Consider the following 25201-nt stretch of genomic DNA (forward strand, 5'->3'; position numbering starts at 1 on the left):
CGTTTGCCCTTGGTGCAGACAACCGCACTGGACCATCTCCCGTAGCGTTGCGCAAAATTACAGAAAAACCGAACTCATATCCATACAGATAAAAGCAAAATTCTGCGGATGCTGGAATCTGAAACAAAAACAGAAGATGCTGGAAAATCTCAGCAGGTCTGACAGCAGCTGATTTATTATTGTCGCATGTATTAGTACAGTGAAAAGTATTGTTTCTTGCTTTACAGACAAAGCATACCATTCATAGAGAAGGAAAGGAGAGGGTGCAGACTGTAATGTTGCAGTCATAGCTAGGGTTAGAGAAAGATCAAGTTAATAATAGAATAAAGGCATCGTTTCACATCTGGATGACTCTTTGCCAGACCAGCTTTGATACTAACCTCAAATTTGCAGTTCACCTACCCAGATAACTTATACCCCCCAACTCCCCGTTACTAAGAGTCTATCCACCTCTGCCTTATCAGATTAACAGACATTTAAAACTACATATTGAGTACCTAACAAGTCAGGCATCTACAGAAAATACACAGAAAGTAAGGAATTGCAATGAAATTACAATCTTAATCAGAAAGTAAATTAGTGAAGAGAAGTTCTGTATTGCAAGGTCTGAAGAAGGGTAAACTAGACTTGAAACTTTGGCTCTATTCTCTTTCAATAAGAAGTCTCACAACACCAGGTTAAAGTCCAACAGGTTTATTTGGTAGCATAGGCCACCAGCTTTCAGAGCGCTGTGCCTTCATCAGGTAATTATGTTCACAAACAGGGCATAAAAAGACACAGACTCAATTTACAAAATAATGGTTGGAATGGTACAGACAATCTGAGTGGAGAGAGGGTTAAGCACAGGTTAAAGAGATGTGTATTGCCTCCAGCCAGGGCAGTTAGTGAGATTTTGCAAGCCCAGGCAAGTCATGTGGGTTACCGATAGTGTGACATGAACCCAAGATTTCCGTTGAGGCCGTCATGTATGGAACTCGGCTATCAGTCTTTGCTCAACGACTCTGCGTTGTCATGTGTCATGAAGGCTGCTTTGGAGAATGCTTACCTGAAGATCAGAGGCCGAATGCCCATAACTGCTGAAGTGTTCCCCAACCGCTATTATCTTTCCACAGATGCTGTCAGACCTGCTGAGATTTTCCTGCATTTTCTGTTCTTGTATCTACACAGCATCTTTCACGACCTTAGAATGCTTTTCAGCCATTGAAGTGCTCACAAAGTGTTGCCACTATTGTAATGCAGGAAATCCAGCAATCAAATGTTACACAGTAAGATCCCACAAGTAGTAGTGAGATAAATTATTCATTTTTATCTGTGATGTTTATTGAGATGTAAATATTGATGAGGACTCTTCTTGCAGCTCTTTTTTAAATAGTGCCTCAGGATTTTTTACACTCATCTGAGAGGGCAGATGGGCTTGACATCTAACCAAAATACCACTCACCCAACTCTGGAGCACTCCCTCAGTACAGTGTAGAGTTGTTAGTCTGTTGCATTATTTGACCCTCTGATGCAAAGGTGACAGTAATACCCAAAGCAACACCTGACACTGGAGTTCTTGAAAGAGAACAGGGGAAGGCAACAAGCCGCCTCACCATGCCTGGAAAGGAAACCTGGGTCATGAGACCCCAGGAAGAGCTTCAATACATTTTGCTAACTCAATGATAAATAATGGCCACATTGCTGAAATGCCATGAAGATTGCTAACTCAAATCAGTGTATTTCTGGAGATTTCATTACTTGCTGTACTGCCTCCCACTGATCCATCATCATCACAGGCCATCCAATAAATCTATTTTTATAACCACATCAGTTGAAAAGTTCTTCATGATGCAATACCATGGTTCCTGATTGCAAAATCACCCCCCATTCCTATTTTTACAAACAATAAATCAAAATGTTCAAAGAAAATGAACAAAAACATGTTTTTACAGCCCCTGTGATTTTCTTTCCTGGATTGCTCACTGCAATGCCTTTGAACTAAGATGGATATCAGTTGTGGCCCAGTGGGTAATAAATTTTGTCTGAGTCAGATATGTACTGGTTTCAAGTCCCAATCTGAACAAAACAAACATAAAAGCTTATATTCTTATCATAATACTTAAGAAGTACTGAATTGTCAGAGGTGCTCAGAGAGGCCCATCTTCCATCTTGTACCTTTTTGAAGAAGACCCTGTTGTGCTGGGCAATATTCATCCCACAATCCACATTACAGAAATAGATTATCTGGCCATTATCACATTGCTTCGGTGAAAGTTTGTTCTGTGAAAACTGACTGGTGTATTCTTGTTTACTTTACAACGGTGACTACACCGACGATTTTAATTGGCTGCAAGGACGTTACAATAGCCAATGTTTGTGAACGGTGCTATATAAATGTAAGTTCTTGTCTCAATTCCTAGGCTCCAGGCAATCCTGGATGGTTGATTCGAGAATAGGGCGGTCCCATCGGACTCGCCCCACCTCAGCAGACAAGAGGGAAAAAATAATTGAAATTAAGAATTCTGCACCAATTTTGCCTTGGTTTATGAAAATGAATCGATACGCCTGATAATGAGTTAAAATTTATTTTAATGAAAATAAATCCATACGCCTTCTGTTGAGTCGACCCACTAATTTGAAGTGAAGCAATTATTTTGATCAAAGTGATTTTATATCTTATTATTTTAGAAAGTGTGGAAATAAATTTGTAATTTGTCCCTCTATTGAATTCTACTATTCAAGATTTCCTCGTGTTGGCCAGTTGTGGTTAAGTTTAGTACTCCGGAACATTTGTGCCGTGCAATGTAGCCGGTGGGACACTGATCATTGCCGAATCGAAGATGGCAGCGGCCGGTAGCGATGGTGATTTTCCATCGCCCAACAGCAAAAGTGTGGCCGAGACTCCTCAGAAAGTGCGGCAGCTGCTGTCCGACAGCATCGCGGAGACGTAAGTCCAGCGGCTTGGAGTTATTGACTAAAATTACTGAGTGGAAACTGCTTTCTATCGGCCGCGCGGCGGGGGGTCGGTCGGTCCCCACTCACGGATCCTTCCCGCTGAATCTATTTCCAGGGATCGGGATTCTCTAGAACTGTTCCGGACAATCTTTCTCATTGTTACTAAAGCGAAATACTTCCGAGTGTGGAGAAGCCAGATTTCCAATCCCATTGCCGACCCCAATTGTAACAATTCCGTCTCTGACTGAAATGTTTGTGGGTTCAAGCTCGATAAGCCGTAGGAGCAGAATTAAGCCACTCGACCCATCGACTCTGCTCCGCCATTCAATCATGGATGATTTCCTTATTAATCAAGAAACTATCTATCTCTGTCTTAAAGATATGGCCTGCACAGCCTTCTGCAGCAAAGAGTTTCACAGATTCACTGCTCTTTGGCTGAAGAAATTTCTCCTCATCTGTTTTAAAGGATTGTTCCTTTAGTCTGAGGTTGTGCCATTATAGAGTTTTGAGCAGATACAGTTGGACATTGTTCAGCATTCAAGTCATTCAGTGTCCATTTAACGTTAGAGAGCGGTGATAACATGTATTTTTCTGCTGTGTTCCCTTCTCCAGGGAGATCACCACTGGGTTTCTTTAAGTGCCTTGAGACTTTTTTTTAACACCCACCTGAGACACTTTGGGTTAAGGGTTTTTCTGGAAGACAGCACCCCCGACAGTTCGGTGCTCTATTGGAGTGTCAACTTGGTTTATATGCTGATGTCTGGAGTGGGATATTAATCCATAATCTTCTGGCAACAGTGGCAAGACACTCTTTCCTCACGTTGATCACAAAAAGTAAACTAAAGCTATTCTAAGCTAGTAAAATGATCAGCATTGGGGTGATTCACTAAATTAACCAGCAGTGTATTGATATCTGATTGTTATCCTTTGTTCTATAGTGATCAGACAAGTTCTATCTCCGAATCACCTGATGGCAGTGATTTACCCAGATCGCCAGTTCCTTGTGATTCTGCTAATAAAGAAGCTTTCTTCTCACGGGTTGAAACTTTCACAATATCCTTCAATGTCGACACTAAATTGTAGTGGTGGGAATGCTAAATCTTGCTGCTAAATATTATGGGGTGTGAACATCCAATGGTACAGTTATGGGTTCCATACTTTTACGCTTGGGTGGAGGGAGTATTCTGAGCCACACAATACCTGGGTGAAGTGCAGTCCCTTATGGGAATTCTTTGAGTTGTTGGATTAAGAGTATTGGACAAGAATTGTATTAACACAATGTTAGTACTTCGGCGTAAATGTGATATCTATGTCTGAGGTTTTGAATCAGTGGGTTGGAGGGGGCTTGTCAGAAGTCTAAACATGTTGTACACCAATTGAACTAAATAGCATGTTTCTGCACTGCAAATTCTAGCCATTTGATAGTGTTTAGGAGCAGAAAACCTGGGAATGTTAGTCGATCTTGCATTTCCCCCTTCCCCACTCTGTTACTGTCTGTGTGGATATTAGTAAACAAATCTTACTTCTCTGTATGGCTTCGGAGTCCTAGAACTTCACAGCTGTTAGAGTGAGAGGCATACTGTAAAGAAAGCCAAGAAAATTTGTTCTTTTTTTCCAGCAACGCACAGAGCATTACCACTGAATGCAATGTTAACTTAGTGCATCATTAACAGAGTGGTAAGTTAAGAATTTGGTAAGAACAGAAATTTGGTGCAGAAGGAGAAGAAGGTGTATCTTTTTGCCTTTAACACTTGTAGTTTGTGTATGATTAAAGCAGTAAGTATTTTTAAAATGTTTGTTTTACTGCCAAGTGCAAGTTAGGCCTTAAACTTAAAACAGACTAAAAAACTAAAAACCGAGGCAAAAATATAGTATTTATAAACAGGGTTTCAGAGTTGACAGCAGCATACAAACATAAAGATTCAAAAAATGTAGTCAGCACAAATGTATGAAGTTGTGCAGATAAGTTTCAGATAACTAGTTAATTTCTTGGTTAGTGTTTTTAGTGGATTTTTTGCAGTTAATGCTTGTGTTTTGGTGGTGGTAGTGCACAATGGCAATAGTTAGCACTGTTGCCTCCCAGCGCCAGGGAGGTTCAATTCCGGCCTTAGGTGACTGTGTGGAGTTCGCATGTTCTCCCCTTGTCTCCATGGGTTTCCTCTAGGTGCTCAGGTTTCATCCCACATTCTAAAGATGTGCAGGATAAGTTGGTTGGCCATGCTAAATTGATCCTTATTGTCCCTAGATGTGTAGGTTAGAAGGATGGGGGGGTAATATATGGAGTGATAGGGAAATCATCTGGTAAGATGCTATATCGGAGAGAGTTGGCCCAGTGGCCCCCTTCTGCACTGTAGGGATTCAATGAAATATTCCTAAAGTTAAAATCTATGAACAAATATAGACTTAGATATATTCAAGCAAGTTGTCCAGATTATAGTATGCAAAAGATTACAGATCATAGAATTCCTACAGTACAGAAAGAGGCCATTCAACCCATTGAGTCTGTACTGACCACAATCCCACCCAGGCCCTATTGCCACAACCCCACATATTTAGTCTGCTAATCACCCTGACACTAGGGTCCATTTAACATGGCCAATCAAGCTAACCCGCATGTCTTTGGACTGTGGGAGGAAACCAGAGCACCCAGAGGAAACCCATACAAACACGGAGAGAAAGTGCAAACTCCACTACCTAAGGCTGGAATTGAACCTGGATCCCTAGCACTGTGAGGCAGCAGTGCTAGCCACTGTGTTACCGTGCTGCACTGACGAGATTGTTCCATTTCTTCACCTTAAACCTTAGTCTCAGAATCATTGAACAACTTGAAGACATTCTGATACATGAGGAGAGGGGGCCCAGGTCTCTTCCATATCTTGCTCGTGTGTCCAGTAAAATCCTGAGTCAGGGGAACTGGGTCAGATAGAGAATGAGGATTCACAAAAACAGATCATATCTCATAGGTATGATGTATTTAGTGTCTGTGGGGATAAGGATCTAAATTGTCAGAAAGACAGCCAGAATGCTGACCATTGGACTCAAATTATTAGTGCACTCTGAACAGCACTACTTGTTTACTGCCCTGTATTGTTGGTCCCAACGTAGACCAGAATGATTGGATCCTTCCCTTCCTTTTCCAGCTGGTTCCAGAATTCCCTCTCTCTGTTCCCAGTTAGGCAATGTGTTATGGCGATCTCTCTGTCCTCATTAGGGAGTTGAACAACCTGAAGGAGTGACATGAGAATTAGGGGTTGCATTTCATGAGACACTGGCATCAGTTTTGGGACAGAAAGAAACTGTAGCGTTTGAGTGGCTGAAACTGAGTTAGGCTGGAATTAGGGCCTTAATACAAGGGGTACATAGATATGTTACAGAAATTTAAAGAAATAAATGTTGGGGCCAGGGGCTTCATAGGTGGTATAAATACTTCTAAGTCCAATGAAAAGGAAGGGGATTAGATAGAGTTGAGATTTAGGCAAGGCAGATGGAGGAAAAAGTTTAAAAAAAAGTTGAAGAAATGAAATCAGGAGAGAGAAAGAAGAATGAGAGGAAAAACATTCGATCAGGAGCACAGGTTAAGCTATGTGGCCCAGTTCAGCATGCTTTATACAAGCTAACAAGGAATGAGGAATTGAATGAATTGAAGATACAAATTGAACTTGGAGGATATAACATTGTAACCATTACTGAAATACTGCTGCAAGATGGTCATGATTGGGAACTTAATGTAACAGGTTGAAAAATCTACAGAAAGGATGGGGAATCTGGTAAAGGGGAGAGAAGTAGAATTTCAGATTTGAGGGTGAAATGACATCTATGATGAGAGATGACACAACAAGAGAGAAGTAGAACTGAAGGCTTTATGGATAGAATTAAAAGATACCAATTGTTTTAAGACTTTCGTGTGAGTTGTGCATAGGCCCCCGAGTGGTAACTGTTAAATGGTAGTTTGTATAAATGTAGGTACTAGACATGTGTGTGAAAAGGGCACTGTTTTAATGGGTGATTTTAACTTGCATGTTATGGTAAGCTGAGCTCATCTCAGAAAAGTAGCAATTTTTTTGAGTTTGTTTTGATTGGCTTCCTGAAACAATGTATTTGGAAGAAACAAGGTGACGAGTGTAAAAGTACCTGAACACTTAGAGCGATATACCATGTTTGATTTTGTTTAAGACCGAGAACTGCTCAGTTGCTACTAAAATTCTAGACTTAGGTGAGGCTCACTTAGTTTAATGAGACAGAGACTGGTAATGGGTAATGTGACAGGTTGTCAAAAGAAAATTTAATGTGACACAACCAGTTTATACTCTTCAGGGGACAAGAACTCTATTTGCTTGTTTAAAAAAAAAAGCAATGTGACTAAAGAGATAAGAGACAACATAAAACTAAAAAGATAAAACATAAAACAATGCAAACAAATAGCATTATTTGCAAAAAGCAGCATAAGGTGAATAAAACAGTTGGTAAGACCCACAAAAAAGGAATTGGAAAAGAAATCTGCAAAGCACATAAAAATCTATTCAGGGGAAAAAACAGAGTAGTCGGGACCCAATGTCGCCCCCTTAAAAACTGATAATTGTGCTATTTCAATAAAAATATGGAAGACACGTTAAATAATTACTTTGTGTCAATATCTACAGTAAAGGCATGCTGAACATCACAAGAAAGAACATAGAACACTACAGCACAAACAGGCCCTTCAGCCCACAAGTTGCGCCGATCACATCTATACCTACCAAGCCATAGAACTATCTGTAACTTCCAATGCCATTAGATCTCATATACTCATCCAGAAGTCTTTTAAAAGACCCCAGCGAGTTCGCCTCTACCACCACCAAAGGCAGCCGATTCCACTCACTCATGACCCTCTGAGTGAAAAACTTTCCCCTAAAATCTCCTCTGTACTTGCTTCCCAGCACCTTAAACCTGTGTCCTCTTGTAGCGACCATTTCAGCCCTGGGAAATAGCCTCCGAGAATCCACCCTATCTATTCCTCTCAACATTTTATAAACCTCCATCAGGTCACCTCTCAACCTTCGTCTCTCCAGGGAGAAGAGACCTAGCTCCCTCAACCTATCTTCATAAGACATGCCTCCCAATCCAGGCAACATCCTTGTAAATCTCCTCTGCACCCTCTCAATAGCTTCCACATCCTCCCTGTAGTGAGGTGACCAGAACTGCGCACGACACTTCCAAGTGGGGTCTGACAAGGGTTCTATAAAGTTGCAGCACTACCTCCCGACTCCTAAACTCAATCCCTCGATGAATGAAGGCCAGTACACCATACGCCTTTTTGACCACATCCTCTACCTGTGAGGCCGATTTAAGAGTCCTATGGACCCGGACCCCAAGATCCTTCTGCTCTTCAACCCAGCTAAGACTTCTACCCTTGATATTGTACTCCTGCATCCCGTTGGTCCTGCCAAAATGGACCACTACACATTTATCCGCGTTGAAGTCGATCTGCCACTTCTCCGCCCAGTCTTGCATCCTATCTATGTCACGCTGCAACTTCTGACATCCCTCCAGACTATCCATAACACCACCAACCTTCGTATCATCGGCGAACTTACTAACCCATCCCTCCACTTCCTCATCTAAATCATTTATGAAAATGACAAACAGCAAGGGTCCTAGAACAGATCCCTGGGGCACTCCACTGGTGACTGACCTCCATGCAGAAAAAGACCCATCCACAACCACTCTCTGCCTTCTGCAGGCAAACCTGTCCTGGATCCACAAGGCCAAAGCCCCTTGGATCCCATGCCCTCTCACCTTCTCAAGAAGTCTTGCATGGGGGACCTTATCAAATGCCTTGCTGAAGTCCATGTAAACCATGTCCCCCACTCTTCCTTCATCAATGTGTTCAGTCACATTTTCAAAGAACTCAACTAGGCTCGTAAGGCACGACCTGCCCTTGACAAAGCCGTGCTGACTATTCCTGATCATCCTAAACTTCTCTAAATCCTCATAAATCTTGTCCCTCAGAATCCTCTCCATCAACTTACCAACCACTGAGGTCAGACTCACCGGTCGGTAATTTCCCGGGCTATCCCTGTTCCCTTTCTTGAAAATAGGAACCACATCCGCAATCCTCCGGAACCTCTCCCGTCTCCATCGACGTTGCAAAGATCATCGCCGGGGCTCTGCAATCACTTCCCTCACCTTCCACAATAACCTGGGGTACATCCCATCCGGTCCCGGTGACTTATCTATCTCGATAGAATTTAAAAGTTCCAACACATCCTCTCTTAATATCCACATACTCAATCTTTTCAGTCTGCCGCAAACCTGTAGTACAACCTCCCAGATCACTTTCCACTGTGAATACCGAGGCAAAGTACTCATTAAGCACCTCTGCCATGTCTTCCAGTTCCACACAGACTTTCCCCCCTTCACCTTTTATAGGTCCTATCCCTTCTTTTCTCATCCTTTTACTCTTCACATATTTGTAGAACGCCTTGGGATTCTCCTTAATTTTACCAGCCAAGGCCTTTTCGTATCCCCTTCTGGCTCTTCTAATTTCCTTTTTAAGCTCCTTTCTACAAGCCTTATATACTTCTCTAGATCCTTAACATCTCTTAGCTCTCTGAACCTTTTATACACCTTTCTTTTCCTCCTGACCAGGTTCACCACAGCCTTCATGCACCACGGCTCCCGCGACCTACCAAAACCTCCTTGTCTCATCGGAACGTTGTCGTGCAGAGCTCCAGTCAAACATTCCTTGAAAATCCGCCACCTTCCTCGGTGCTTTTCCCCAAGAACACCACCTTCCAGTTTATTTGTCCAATTGTCTGCCTGATGTCATCGTATTTCCCCTTACTCCAGACAAACACCTTCCTAGCCTGCCTGATCCTATCTCTTTCCAATGTTATCGTGAAGGAGATAGAATTATGATCTCCATCCCCAAGATGCTCTCCCACCGAGAGATCTGTCACCTGTCCTGGTTCATTAACCAGCACCAGGTCAAGTACAGCCTCTCCTCTCGTAGGCTTAACCACATGCTGTGTCAGGAAACCCTCCTGAACACACCTAACAAACTCCTCCCCATCCAAACCCCTTACCCTAGGGATGTTCCAGTCGATGTTTGGGAAATTAAAGTCTCCCATCACGATAACTCTGTTATTACTACATCTCTCTAGGATCTGTTTCCCTATCTGCACCTCAACTTCCCTGTCACTATTGGGCGGCCTATAGAAAACACCCAGCAAAGTTATAGACCCTTTGCTGTTCCTAACTTCTACCCACAGAGACTCCGTAGACAGTCCCTCCACGGCATCCACCTTCTCTGCAGCCATGACACTGTCCCTGATCAACAGTGCCACTCCGCCACCTATTTTGCTCCCCCTCCCTGTCCTTCCTGAAGCATCTGAATCCCGGCACCTGAAGTATCCAGTCCTGTCCCTGAGACATCCAAGTTTTTGTAATGGCCACCACATCACATTCCCAAGCAGCAATCCATGCCCTAAGCTCATCTACTTTGTTCACTACACTCCTGGTGTTAAAGTAGACACACCTCAGACCCTCGGTCTGGGCACTTCCCTTCTCCATTACCCGTCTAACCTCCCTCTCATACAGTCTACAGTCCTTCTCTGCCTGGGAGCTAACCTCCTCACTCTGTCTCCTCATCTCTATTCCCTCCCCCCAACCTTTCTAGTTTAAAGCCCCCCCACCCCCACCCCCACCCCCACCCCCACCCCCACCCCCAGTAGCCCTAGCCAATCTTCCCACCAAGATATTGGTCGCCCTGGGATTCAAGTGCCACCTGTCTTTACTGAACAGGTCACACCTGCCCCTAAAGAGGTCCCAATGATCCAGGAACCGGAATCCCTGCCCCCTGCTTCAGTCCCTCAGCTTCACATTCACCCTCCACCTCACTCCATTTCTGCTCTCACTCTCCTGCGGCGCAGGCAGCAATCTGAGATTACTCCCTTTGCTATTCTCTTTCTCAGCTGTCTACCTAATTCCCTATAATCCCTTTTCATGACCCCTTCCCTCTTCCTGCCTATTAGAAGAATTGGGGACCAGGACTCACTAACAATAATGTTGAACCTTGTGTAATTGAGGCAAATTATTGGTTAGGAAACTGGCTGAGCAGCAGGAGACAGAGAGAACAGATCTTGGGCAGACATTTTAGTTGACAGGATGTGACTCATGTCATTCTGCTGGGATCTGTCTTCAAAATCGAATCATCATCAAAAATCCCATCCAGGCTCTATCCTTGCAATCCCACATATCTACGTTGCCAATCCTGCCGATACGAATGACAATTCAGTCCGGCCAATCCACTTAATCTGCATATCTTTGGAGTGTGGGAGGAAACCAGAACACCAGGAGAAACCTATGCAGATGTGGAGAGAACATGCAAATCCTACACAGTTACCTAAGGCCAGAATTGATCCCGGATGCCTGGCATTGTGAGGCAGCAGTGCCACCTACATTTTATCAATTAATGGATATGTGGTTCTCTACTTAGTCATCTAAGTTTCTGGGCACTGAAAAGGTGGTGGCATTGTCAATGTAGATGGAAGGATTAAATTACCATGAGTTATTAATAAATTGTGAATAGGCAAAATTGTTGCAAATGGATTTCCCATCGACAATTGAGGTAATTTACTTTGGCCATAAAGGACAGATCAGAGTACTTTACAAATAGTGAAAATCTTGACATGGCCCAACGAGTTTGGGGAGGTAGGGTTCCGTGTGCATACATCAATAAGATGTTGTGGAAAGGTATATATAAAAGAAAATCAAAAATGCCAATAGAATGCTGGCCTTTTTAATTGAAGGTCTCAAATACAAGGGGTAGAAGTTGTGCTGCAACAATGCAAACTCCTTGTTAGACCACATCCAGAATGCTGTGTTCAGCTCTGGGCCCAACCTTTGGAAGGGTACGTTGGCATTGGAAAGAATGCAACGTAGATTTACAAGAATGATATCTAGACTCCAAACATTAAATACAAGGTGTGATTACAGAAACTAAGGTTAAATTCCCTGGAATTTAGGCAGTTTGGAGATGATTTGATCAAATGTTTCAAGATAGTAAGGGGAGCTGATGAGGAAGATTCTGCTGTGGTAAAATCTAGGATGAGGGAATGTAGTTTAAAAATTATAGCCAGCCTTTTGGATATGAAGTTGGAAAACACTTCTGCAAGCAAAAGCTGAAAGAAATTCAGCAGTTGTAGGTGATATTAATAAGTATGAGATTGATAGATTTTCTTAACCAAGGTATTTAAGGGACATGGGATAAAGGCATCTAAGGTGTTGGACACAGACAGCCTTGATGTTATTGAATAGCTGAACGTGTTTGAAGAGCTGAATGCCTTATCCCTGTTCATTTGTTTCATTGGAACAAGCAAGGTTAAGGGCTATCTGATAACAGTTTTCAAAGCTATGCATATTTTAAGAGGGCAAATAAAAAAAAGAACTTTGGAGACTGAGATAAATTGATTGAAAGAATTAAAGCTGGAGATAAACAATATCTTTTCACAGGAGTGGGTAATTGAAATGTGAAGTGCTTCACCACAAGAAGCCATCATGGAAATGAAAGAAACATCATGTAGTAGAGAAGTGAATAAATGGGATAGCTCCAGTTAAAGAGTTAGACGGCACCCACCTGTGCTGTAAAACCTATCATAATGAATGAAAAGAGACAAAACTTACTTATAAAAATTTATTGAGCAAAATCTAACAGCGATTGTAATATTAAGTGCCAGTGGAAAATGGGCTTCTGACTGTGGTGTTGAGTCATTAACCGGGAAGGCCCCAGGTTTGCCATGTGATCTGTGCTGATTTAATTAATTAATCATAAATAGTGTTTGTGAGCCAGTGTTTGGGAGGGAGGGGTGCAGGTGCAGAGGGTGATAAAACTGCGAGGGCTCCTGTGTCTATTTAATGGTTATCCAGCATTGCTGAAAAGCTAGGGGGTGGGAGAGGACTGTGATCTTATTGAATTCAGATAGCCTGCCTATGCTTATTATCCAGGAATGAATGTTGGCATCTGCAGGACGGAGGGTGTGTTACCTGGGGAATCCTACCAATATAGGGTGGGGATGGAAAAAGAATCTAGGAGGGAATTTGAGATATGAGGCAAGTTGCATTCCCCTGCCCCTTATTTTGGTGCTCCCTCTCATTCTGCCCTCCATGTACTACCCTGGAAGAAGCCAGAGGATGAACTAGAGCCTGGGATGACCAAAATGTGAAGTTTCCAAATCCAGTTCAGCTGTTGTGGGAATGATTGCCGTTTGGGGTGACTGATGAAATGCATCCTACCCCTTTCTCCTCTGTGCTCCACAAATTATGGGGACAGGATCGTAGTGTGTACCTCTTGTTCTGCATATATTTGGAGGCAATTTATTCTCAGATGGACTGTGGGAAAAGATGCCTTGCAAAGGGAATGTCATGCAAACGATGGACAGTCGAACAAATAAATTGTGATCATTTTCCTTGACAAAGATACTCATTTAAATGGGCTGGGATGTCCTTCGAACTCTCCCCTTTGCAGTGCGCCAAATACGGCTGGACCAACATAGAGTGTGATATGTTGAAGTGTTGCAGCTGTCAGGCATTCCTGTGCACCACTCTGCATCCAAGCCTTGATGCCAATAAATGTAAGTTTGTGTGTTTTATTTTCCACTCAACAACTTGTTCCTTCTTGATTGTCATCATTGCTTTTTCACCTGCTCCTAGCCTATCCTCTTTTTCACTGCCTTGTTGATAAAAATCCAGTCTGGTCCCCCAGTTGATGCACTGTGAACTGATCTCATACAGGCCAATTTCTTTCCAATATTACTTGGAATTCACAATAGGCCATTCAGTCCAACAGTTTCATACCAATATTTATGCTTTACATCAGCCTTCTCCCATCCTATCAGCATAATCTTCTATTCCATTCTCCCTCATGTTTTTATCTAGCTGCCTGTTAAATGCATTTCTACTATAACTCAGCTGCTCCTTGAGATAGAATGTTCTAATTTCCAACCTCCCTCTGTGTAAATTACTCATGAATTCCTTGTTGAATTTAATAGTGTCTACTTTAGTTTTATGCCTTCTAGTTTTAGAATCCTCCATAATTACAGGAATTTCTATGTCTACCCCATTATCCTACTTAATGTTAAAGACCTCTATCAGCTCACCTATCTGGAGAAAAGAGCAGCATCCATTCAATGCTTCCTGGCAAGTATAATTTCTCAATTGTGTTGTCATCCTTGTAAGTAATTTTCCATCTTTATATCTAAGAACTGCGCACAGTACTTTTTTTGTAGCTTTCTCCTGATATTTCTCATTTCCCTCTGTCTCCAAGAATACATGTGCTTATCTCTTGAGTTAATTCACACTGTCTTGTTTCCATGTCCTACTGTCCTACACATCCCTCGTCACTTACACTATCATTCTAATATCCTTTGAATAGTTGGATCCTACCTGGATTTAGCCTTGCTATCCTGAATTTAGAGCAAGTATCTGGTACTTGACATTTCCTATTCCTCAAGTGACTGCTTCTCTTTGATAGGGTTGATGCTGGTGAGGGGATTTACTTTGTTTCCAGTGAAATGTATGTGTTTGAAATTTTGCCTTTTAAGATAAAGAGAGGGTTGCTGGACTGCAGGAAGGATTGAAAACAGCGCACGAGAAGTTCTGCTTTTGGCCCGACAGTCCCTGTCCAGGTGAGGTGGGAGTAAATGTGTATGACCTATTTTGGAGACTGAGGTTTTATATGTGCGGCTTGTTGTTTTATTCCCTATCCTTCGTTTTCTCTCCTGTGTTGAAATGCAGATGACAGATCCATGGGCAATTGGGGCTGGAAGGGGTTGGGAGTGTGAAGGGATGGTCATCATGTTCTTCATGTTCTAAGTGATGGAAAGTCAATCACCTTAATAATCTCCAAGAAATTACTTGGGGGAGGTGGGGCTGGAGTTATTTTTTAGCAATTCCTTAGTTTTCATCCTAATTTTTTTTTGCAATCAGGCTCTCCTCTGTTTCGCTTTACGCCCACTCACCTTATTCTGCCAGCCTATATGTGTGCATGCATGAATAATAAGTAACAGCATTGGGACTGGAGTCAGAGTTCTTCTGCAGTAATGCTAAACTAGAGCAGGTCAGGGGTTGCCCCCTTTAGTGATTCATTTGTTCTTGCATTTATACCTGGCAGATCGATTCTGGGATTTACCTCTGAATGAACCAGCAGTCCTCCTGCATGGGCTGACAGAACGGTTCAGGAGTCTATGCTTGCTGGAGTTCCAGTTACCAGCCATTAAACATGATGACCTCAAAGACATGGTGAGTCCTATCAATCAGCTCTGCCTTAATGCCCGTCTTCTGACTCCTTGCCAGGATACAGTTCTTGCCAGGATACGGTTCTACAGGCATCGGGCTCTCCTTCACAGGGTTGTCTTCACCTCTTATTGCCAGGTGAAGGTTTGAATCTGTACCTTGTGTTTTCAACCTGTCCCAGCTGTAATTATTAAAATAGGGGTGTGTGCCTGTCACAGGAAGCTGACGTGATTGAACACAATTAATCTAAACTATTTGTAAGAATTCCCATGCAGGATCAAAGGCATAAACATTCCTAACAAAACAAAATCCCACTTTTAAGGATTTTATACAATGATTGAGTTTTTTTTCATTGAGTGATCAAGGCAAAAGACAAATAACGTAGGGCTGCTGTGGGATGGAGTGGTTTGGGGCTGCTAAGCTCCAAGTTTCTAAGTGTTGAAAGGGCTAAAATGGTGCTGGTAAATGGGCAAATGGAAATTTGGCATTTTTCGCTAATGGAGTAGAGTGTAAAAGTCGGGAAGTACTGTATAGGATGTTGGTGAGATTACATCTGGAGTTCTGCTCACAATTTTGATTCATTTACTTCAGGAAGGATATGAATGAGGCCGTTCAGAGAAGGTTCACTGGAGTGATTCTTGGGATGAAGGGCTTGTCTTATGATTGAGCAGTTTCGGACTACATTTACTGGAGTTTAGAAGAATGAGAGGAGGTCTGATTGTAGAGAGTTGTTTTTCAAACTGGAGGCCTGTGACCAGTGGTGTGCCTCAGGAATCAATGCTGGGTCCACTGTTATTTGTCATTTATATTAATGATTTGGGTGAGAATATAGGAAGCATGGTTAGTAAGTTTGCAGATAACACTAAGATAGGCATAGTGGATAGTGAAGAAAGTTATCTCCAAGTCCAACAGGATCTTGATCAATTGGGCCAGTGGGCTGAAGAATGGCAGATGGAGCTTAATTTAGACAAATGCGAGGTGATTTTGGTAGATTGAACCAGGACAGGACTTACTCAGTTAATGGTAGGGTGTTAGGGAGAATTACAGAATAATGAGATGTAGGGGTATATGTTCATAGCTCCTTGAAAGTGGAGTCACAGGTGGACAGAGTGATGAAGGCGGCATTCGGCATGCTTGGTTTCATCGCTCAGAACATTGAATACGGGAATTCGAATGTCTTGTTGAAGTTGTACAAGACATTGGTAAAGCCACACTTGGAATGCTGTGTGCAATTTTGGTCACCCTATTATAGAAAGGATATTATTAAGCTATAAAGAGTGCAGAAAAGACTTACTAGGATGCTACTGGGACTTGATGGATTGAGTTATAAGGAGAGGCTGGATAGACTGCGGCTTCTTCCTCTGGACAGTAGGAGGCTGAAGGATGATCTTATAGACGTCTATAAAATAATGAGGGGCATAGACAAAGTAGATAGCCAATACCTTTTCCTAAAGGTAGGGGAGTCTAAAATTAGAGGGCATAGGTTTAAGGGGAGAAATACAAGTGTCCAGAGGGGCAATTTTTTCACAGAGGGTGGCGAGTGTCTGGAATAAGCTGTCAGAGGTAGTAGTAGAAGCGGGTATAACGTTGTCTTTTAAAAAGCATTTAGATAGTTACATGGGTACGATGGTATCGAGGGATATGGACCAAATACAGGCACTGGGATTAGCTTGGGGGTTTTAAAAAAAAGGCGGCATGGACAAGTTGGGCCAAAGAGCGTGTTTCCATGCTATGAATCTTGGTGGCTGTATGATTCTATCTAGCTAAGGTATGTAAGATGGTAAAGGAGATTGACAGGGTAGACGTAGAGCAGACTTTTCCCTTGTTGGACATTCTAGAAAGAGAGGCCATAATTTTAGGCTAAAGAGTGGCAGGTTTAAAACAGAAATGAGGAGGTATTACTTCACTTAAAGAGTCATGAATCTGTGGAATTCTGTACCCCAGAGTGCAGTGATTGCCAGAACACCAAACAAACTTGAGGAAGAAATAGTTGGGTTTTTAATTAGTAGCAGGGTGAAGGTTTATGGTAAGCAGACAGGAAGAACATAAGAACATAAGAACATAAGAAATAGGAGCAGGAGTAGGCCATCTGGCCCTTCGAGCCTGCCCCGCCATTCAATAAGATCATGGCTGATCTGTCGTGGCTCAGTTCCACTTTCCCGCCCTCTCCCCATAACCCTTAATCCCCTCTCTTATCAAAAACCCATCAACCCGCTTCTTAAAAATATTTAGCGAGGCAGCCTCCACCACGTCAACGGGCAGAGAATTCCAGAGATTCACCACCCTTTGAGTGAAGAAGTTCCTCCTCAACTCCGTTCTGAACTGCCCCCCCTTTATCTTGAGGCTGTGCCCCCTAGTCCTACTGTCTTTTTTGAGCGGGAAGAGTCTTTCCACCTCTATCCTATCCATCCCATTCATCATCTTATACGTCTCAATGAGATCTCCCCTCATTCTTCTAAACTCTAACGAGTACAAGCCTAGTTTATTCAGCCTCTCCTCATAGCTCAACCCCCTCAACTCCGGTATCAGCCTAGTAAACCTCCTCTGCACTCCCTCCAAGGCCAAAATATCCTTGCGCAGGTGCGGCGCCCAAAACTGCACACAGTACTCCAGCTGCGGCCTCACCAATGCCCTATACAGCTGCAGCAAGACCTCCCTACTTTTATATTCAATCCCCCTCGCTATGAAGGCCAGCATCCCATTCGCCTTGGTGGAGATGAGGCTGAGGTGAGATCAGCCATGATCATATTGAATGACGGAGCAAACTCAAGGGATTGAATTGCCTACTCCTAGTTCTTATGTCTCTCAGTACTGAAGTCCGAGGGGAAAGAAGAGGTAAGAGCTTGAGAAACTGTGTTAAGCCTTCATTTCAATGCAGGGATTACAAATAAATAGTCCTTTTTACACTGTTTAAAGAAAAGCTTCTCCTCCTCTCTTTTGATTGTTGTGGAATTCTGCTTTGTGCCAGCACCTTGAGGAGGGATGGACAAGCAGACAATGAAGGAAGTTCTTGCTGTAACTGTTGCCATGAGGTCTCCTTAACTTCCTCCTATTCGATGAAATTCCTGTATTCCGATCAGTTACTAGTCTTCTGGCATTTTCCTGTGTTACTAAGCTAGTCACTTGAAATACACCTCACCTGTACATGCACTGAGTTTGCTGACCCTGGATTAGACCAAGCGAGTTGCAAGTCTGTTGATGATGTGGTCAGCGCCTGGTTACTGATTCTAAATGAATGATGATTCTTCAATAAGTGCAACTCTGATCAATTCTTTTCCTTTTAACAGATTATCACAGAGGAAGCCATCAGCTCACTGTTACAGTTGGTCGAAGATGAATTGAAGTGTGGCACTGTGTCTGACAGTCTTGAGATAAAAAGCAATGCAGATGTCCTCTCTGTCCATCTTTCTGCCTGTATCCTTGCTCTGTGTGGCTGGGCTGCTGGGTGAGGATGTGAAGTGAATTAGCAATTTGCCACATAGCCCATTGTGATAGGCCTGTTGGCTAACTCTTAGAACAACCATCCCCTATGTCTCCCCTGCTCTCTCCACCCTGCTGCTCCTTTGAAAGTATTGATTCACATTGGGGCACAGTTCCGTTGGTATTTTCCACCTGTATCCTGCTCTCAGTAGTCATTCACTCTCAGGGATTACATGGGTGGGGTCAGGAGAATATAGATGGAAATGCACAAGGCATTGAAGGTGTGAGACAGGTTGGATGGACCAGTGGATCAAGTAATGTAATTGTCCTATCTTCATATGTCTACATGTTTATATTAGTGTCATGTTTGCACAAATGTATGTATTTGCATCTGCAATTTATGCTTACATATATAGGTGCCTGTGTAGCATGTGTAATTATGCTTGTGTGCACATGTGCGTCTGTCCTCCTTAAACACCACCCAAAAGCAGAGGAAGTGGTCATTCATCTCAGTGTTTGTGAGACACAGTCACAGAATGGCTGCTATGTTTGTCTCTATAACAATTGATTTATTTAACTAATTGGTTGTATGTGAAGCTCTGGGAAACTTCAAAACAAAGTGGTAAATAAATACAAGCAATTAAAATAGGTGAATTGATTAAAATCCATCCATTTCAAGGGACATTGCAATGAATGATTTTCAGAGTGTGAATGTGTAAAGCAGGCAAACCTGGCATCCAATCCGTGCCAGCAATGTGATAAATTACCTTAAGAGGGAGTGAGTTAAGAAAAACATAAGAGAAGATTATTGCATCTACTTGTGGCTCTGTGTTGGGGACTGGGCAGTACCCTGGTTTTAAGTGATCATTCTGTATGGAGACATTGCAAACTGTTGGCCATAACAAGCCGCTGAAAACCAACTTTGATGCTCCCCTCACCTAACATGCACATTTGCTGAATAACAATCAAAGAATTGGATCACTTTCCTCTTTACTCCCCTTGTCTTTCAAACCCTGCCTCCCACCCACTGATCCCTCAAGACAATGGACTCATCTCTCGCCTTAATGGCTGTTCTTCATGACTGAGGTTAAACAGAGGGTGAGCAGCTTGTCCACCATGGAGAATCACAAATCCCAACTTGTCCCCTGTATTGATGACATTGAAGGCAACGTTAAAGCTGGGATTGAAATGTCAGGTGCATCACAACTGGGAGTACAACTTAATGTTCAATTTGCAAAGCGCCCAACTGAACTTATTTGCAAACAAATTTCATTGAAGTAAGAAACGATTTTAATTTATATAACATATTCCACAAGCTCAGAGTGACCTAAAGCAGACCATCAAGTGTTTTAGGAATGCAGTTACCATTATAATGTAGGACATGTGGCAGCTCATTTGCACACAGCAAGCTTTCACAAACAGCATGGCGATAATGACAAATTGATAGGTTTCATTGAGCTCACAAGCATACATGGTGTGGTTATGGATGACAAAAGACTGATCTGTTGATGTCAAAGCTAAGTTGATGAAGATGAGATGGATGACACTGAGCCTTGTTGGTTTGTGTGGCTCTGCACCCCATTAGGTGATGCACAATCCAAACTAAACCACTGGGGAGGGGAGGTGGTGGAATGAAGGCTGCCATCTATTTCTAAATTGGCTTCCCTCCAACACGCTTGTCTAACTTTGCCTACTTTTTTTTCCCAATATAACTAGATCTCCCTTGGAATTTTTCCACCTGCCAGTTATCACCTGCTCCTATTGCATGCGGAAGGTGGGTCTGTGGAGCTTTCAGCAGATTGATGGTGTTTGTCCAGCCAGTGAATCCGACACTCCCGTCCGCAGCATCTCCCCACAAGAAAACAAGCCAGAAAAGTCGACGCCAACTCCCCCTGCAACGTCTCCTCACAGGATGATCACTCGAAGCCAGGATGCTGCTCAGTCACAGAGCAGTGAGCAGGTGCAGTAATCGCTGCCTTGTAGACTTCACTTCGGTGTTATGTTTTTCTCTCTTTACTCTCTCTAAGGTATAAACTGGTCATTCATCACAAGCTGGCACACACTGGATGCCAGGTTTGCCTACATAATCATTACACTCTGAAAATCATTCATTGTGATGTGCCTCAGTAGTTTGATATGGTAAGAGTGCTATAAAAACATCAAACTTGATTTCTGGTATTTTTGTGTTCAATCAAATTCCATTCTCTCTGTGGACAATGTGGAGTTTTCCAGTCACAGACTTCAGCTAATTTACCTGTTTTAATTGCTTGTATTTATGTAGCACTTTGTTTTGAAGTGTCTCAAAGCTTCACATCCAACCAATTAGTTAAATGAAGCATTTGCTATGTAGGCAAATACAGCAACCGTTCTGTGACTATATCACACAAACAGTAATGAGATGAATGACCAGTTAGTCTGGCTTTGGGTGGTGTTTAGGGAGGACGTATGCATATTCACATACATGCATGTACATCTGCGAGTTAGCAGAGGCAAATACACGAACATCTGCAAACATAACAATAACATAAACATGCAAACATAGGACAATCACATGACTTGGGGGGAAAAAAATCACTGCTCCATTCAACCTGTCACTCAAAAACAATACCTTGTGGATCATCATTTAGGTACTCCCCATTCCACCCATCTAATTATATGAGAGAGATGAAGGACAAGTTCTGGTCTTGCATGAGTTGAGATTGTGACCCTGGTCCTCCAATTTATTCAATTTTAAAAAAAACAATTCATACAAACATAATCTGTTGCTTCACCACCTTTCAAACAATGGTCAAATCATCTCTAAATGTGCATTTCTCTAAAATGTACAGATTCCAATCTTTGAGCCTATCTTGATCACTAAGGTGTTTTAAACTAGATTTTAATCTGTAGTGCATCACTGTATCCTGTCCAAAGTCTCAATATCAGTCATAATATAAGGCGAGTAAGACTGGTTACATGATTGTAACTGAGTCCTAATCAAAGTTTTGCAAAAGGGCAAAGACATTTTTTTTGTCTTGTAATCTATTGTGCTATAAGTGCACCCTACTTATTCCAGCTATTGCTTTACAGTGTTGCTTATGGATTTTTGAAGTTTTCACTCGAACATCTTGTCTCTCTTTTTCATCAACTTTTAGTACTCTTTCCTAAAAGGCATGTTTACGTTCAGTGTTCACCATGCCTTCGTGAACACTGCATATCATTTGTTAGTCCAGTCCATCCACGCATCTAGGTCTGCTTGTAGTAGCCAAGCATCATCACAAAAGCGCACAAGCGCGCGCGCGCGCGCACACACACACACACACACACACACTTAAATTTCAATCCCTCCTGAAGGGGAGATGATCTTGCTAAAACTGTTTTCATTTTAATCAGCATGAAACAAGCCCCTCACCCATTGGGTCTCGCACTCGGAGCCGAGATGTCCACAGTCCCACTCTAATCGATCGAGGCGAGTCAGATTCTATCGGTTCACATTTACGGAACAAGCGACCAGTGACCCGAAGCATGGGTCAAGGGGACGTGCCTTCCAGCCCACAGCGGAGCTCCAAACGAATGCGTCTATCCTCATCTACCGGCTCCGTAAGTATTGGGTATGCAGTGAGGAGGCTAATGAGGCAGTGTTAGCACATACACTATACCAGAGTCAGCTTAACTCCAAAGCACCATTCGTGCCTCTAGAGTCAGAAGCTCCTCCAATTCTTGCCTCTTGTGTATCCCTGACTTTTATTGGCAGTCATGCCTTCAATTACCCGAAGCCGTAAGAACAGCAATATCCTCACTAAACCTCTTATTCTGACACCCTCTCTTCTTTTAAGACTCTCCTTAAGACCTATCTCTTTGACTGAAGCATTTGGTCATCTCTCCAAGTATCACCTTATATGGCTCGGTGTTTTGTTTTTGCTTAACATTCCTGTGAAGCATCTTTAGGTCATTCTACTAGATTAAAGGTGCTATATAAATTCAAGTTGTTGTGGTGGTTTCAGGCTCCATTTAAATGCACAATCTGGGTTGACACTGTACTGTCAGATGATGTAAACCAGATGTGTTCTGCCTGCTTTAATAAATTATGTAATGTTCTTGGGATATACCAAAGCCTTTCATTGCTAATGACTGATTTCATTCCTCTCTAAAGCTGTACCATGACCAAATAGTTTCATTCTGGCTGATAAATATAAATCCAGCAGTGAAAAAACAGATGTATTTAAACACAACCATGAACAATTCAGCTGCTGTCCTCAAAAGCTCCTCAGTAAACAGCTGAATGTTGCTGCTGGAAGGTGCTTGGAGTTGGCTTCTGGCTTGTGCTGAATGACTTGATCTCACCAAGGGTTGGGAGGAAGGAATTGGTCAGAGCGCCCTTTTTCCGATTGCCAATCTGCTACCCCCATGTGGATGTTAACACTAATGTCTGACACTTGGCATTAAAATGATAAAAAGGTCATCAATAGCATAGATGGAGAGAGAAAATTTCCTCCAGTAAGGGAATCAGAAACAAGAGGGCATGATCTTAGGGGTGAATTCAGAAAGCACATTTGTCTTACACAGTTATGAGAATCTGGAAGTGCCTTCCTTCAGAAATATATGGATGCTGGGCAATAATTGGAGCTTTCAGACCTGAGATCGATTGATTTTTGTTGATTAAGGGATATGAAATAAAAGCAGAAAATGGAGTTGCAATCCAGATGGCTCACCACCGCCTTCTTGGGAGCAATTAGGCATGGGCAATAAATGCTGATCTGGCCAGTGATGCTCCCATCACATGAGAGATTTTTTTAAAAATCTGAGTGAACGGTGGAGCAAGCTTGAGGAGCTGGATTACCATCTCCCATTCCCACATTCTGCTCACTGACTAGAGTCGCACAAGGAGAATGACCACTTGAGAAGTACAAGAGCAATTGGTACCCTTACACCTGCTGTGGGGAAAAGATCACTACAGACGAAGATGATCAAAAGCTGAAGAGATGCATAAGTGAATCATGATATTTTGTGAGCAGTCTTAAGGTGATTTTGGACAGTTCTATTTTGTTCTTTTACAGGATAGTACTCGGGGATACTTTAACCCTGTGTCCCAGCACAGGGATTGGTGTCCGTGGATTAGGAGGAAACTGAAACGAGAAGATGAGCCACTCAACCCGGAGTCAGGAGAGCAGACCTTGGCACCTGACACACCTGAGATGTCAGAGCTAGGATGGAAGGAAGCTCTTGGGGTCCTCTTGTCACTGAACAGCTCCCAGACCCCAAACGAGGGCTTGGACAGTGTTGTAAGTAGTGAATTTAAGAGGTCAACTTTTCCCTATTATGATCAATTCACGTCCTTCCTTTCCTGAAGTGATGAAAGCTTTGCAGAATACAGTTCGAGAGCTGCAGTTGTCCTCTTTCTACCTCGGTTTACTGACTGAATACTGGGAGGGTATTCAATTGCTGTGGGAATTCTAGATGGGAGACTGCTGGCTGGCTAGCTGTGAAGGTGTCCAGCATGTTTATGGAAGCCAGGAGAGGACAAGGAAACAGTTTTAAATCCACAGTATTGGTGCCAGTAACACCCTGTGCCAGAAAATCAGAACGATGCCAATCTTCAGGTCTGTATCGGCAGCCTGTCCAATTAGAGCATTTTTTTTATTATTCTGAGGTTCAGTTAGCATTTATGAGATTCCCAAACACAGAGTGCATTGGACTTCTGCCAATAGCTGTTTTTTGAAAAACTGCTGGGTTGAGCGCCAGAGTTGGCACCCTCCTCAGTTTTAATGGAAGGTGGACTGGGAGTGGGGGGGATACTAATCTGTTGGTTGATTTGCTTGCTCTTGCAGCCCAGTGAAACTGTGGAGGTTATCACCATTGTCATATTGGTGAGGGGTCAGACAGACAGCTTTTGGAGTCCCCTTTCACCACTTAGGCTGCTATTATTCGAAGGGTTCTGCATTGATCCAAATGTTTTAACCCAGCAGATAAATGTTTGTGAAGGGCTGAATGCCCTGGAGGATGGAAAGGTGCTCTCCCTCCTCTGGCTAACTGCTCCCCCACAGTATGAGCAGTGAGAGAGATGCAACGAAACCAGTGTTGTCCTTCATATGATTATCAAAAAATGGGGAGGTGGAGGGTAACAGCAAAGTGCTGTCTGTGCTAATGTCAAACAAACCATGTTCATATCCTTCTTTCTTTATCACCAGTCTCTTTCAGAAAAGTCCAGCAAGGTGTTCCGAATATTCCGACAGTGGCAAGTCCCATGTTCCTCATAGTTCCTTTTGAAGGGGGATGGCAATGTGGCTGGTATTGGATTCGATTGGCAATGGTTATGATGGCTGAGACAAATTTTGAACTTCTTCATACCAACAATTACAGACAATCTGGAGCACCTGGCAGATTATATTTTTTCAAAAGCCTACTGATGTCTTTTCAATGAATAGCAGTCCACATGATAGAAAGCAGCTTGACTGTTTTCAGCATCCCTGTAACGAGATGGAAGCTGTGAGGAGGAACGATGATTACTGATCTTCTCTCAGCCTCACAGATGTGCAGTTACCATGCATCACAACACCACAAAGGTTTGGACAAATGTGAATAAAATGTTTTGATAGAA

At 42.7% G+C, this 25201-nt stretch overlaps 1 protein-coding gene across 3 annotated transcripts; it reads left to right on the plus strand.

The window, feature by feature from the left end:
• On the plus strand, positions 1 to 25201 carry zc3hc1 (zinc finger, C3HC-type containing 1). Of its 3 annotated transcripts, none has more exons than XM_080207629.1 (11): positions 1 to 156; positions 2722 to 2926; positions 3873 to 3987; positions 13394 to 13544; positions 14514 to 14597; positions 15083 to 15210; positions 18492 to 18649; positions 20341 to 20584; positions 21997 to 22203; positions 23661 to 23885; positions 24792 to 25201. In XM_080207629.1, exons 2-11 carry the CDS (start codon positions 2820 to 2822, stop codon positions 24858 to 24860), a joined length of 1488 nt encoding a protein of 495 aa, XP_080063755.1. In that variant the 5' UTR covers positions 1 to 156; positions 2722 to 2819; the 3' UTR covers positions 24861 to 25201. The 3 variants fall into 3 exon arrangements, with proteins under 3 accessions (XP_080063755.1, XP_080063756.1, XP_080063757.1); XM_080207630.1 differs by lacking the exon at positions 1 to 156 and adding an exon at positions 573 to 1265; XM_080207631.1 differs by lacking the exon at positions 1 to 156 and adding an exon at positions 2469 to 2619.

The sequence above is a fragment of the Carcharhinus amblyrhynchos genome, chromosome 19 (genome assembly GCF_965287045.1).
Source record: "Carcharhinus amblyrhynchos chromosome 19, sCarAmb.v2.hapA, whole genome shotgun sequence".
Classification (NCBI taxonomy): domain Eukaryota; kingdom Metazoa; phylum Chordata; class Chondrichthyes; order Carcharhiniformes; family Carcharhinidae; genus Carcharhinus; species Carcharhinus amblyrhynchos.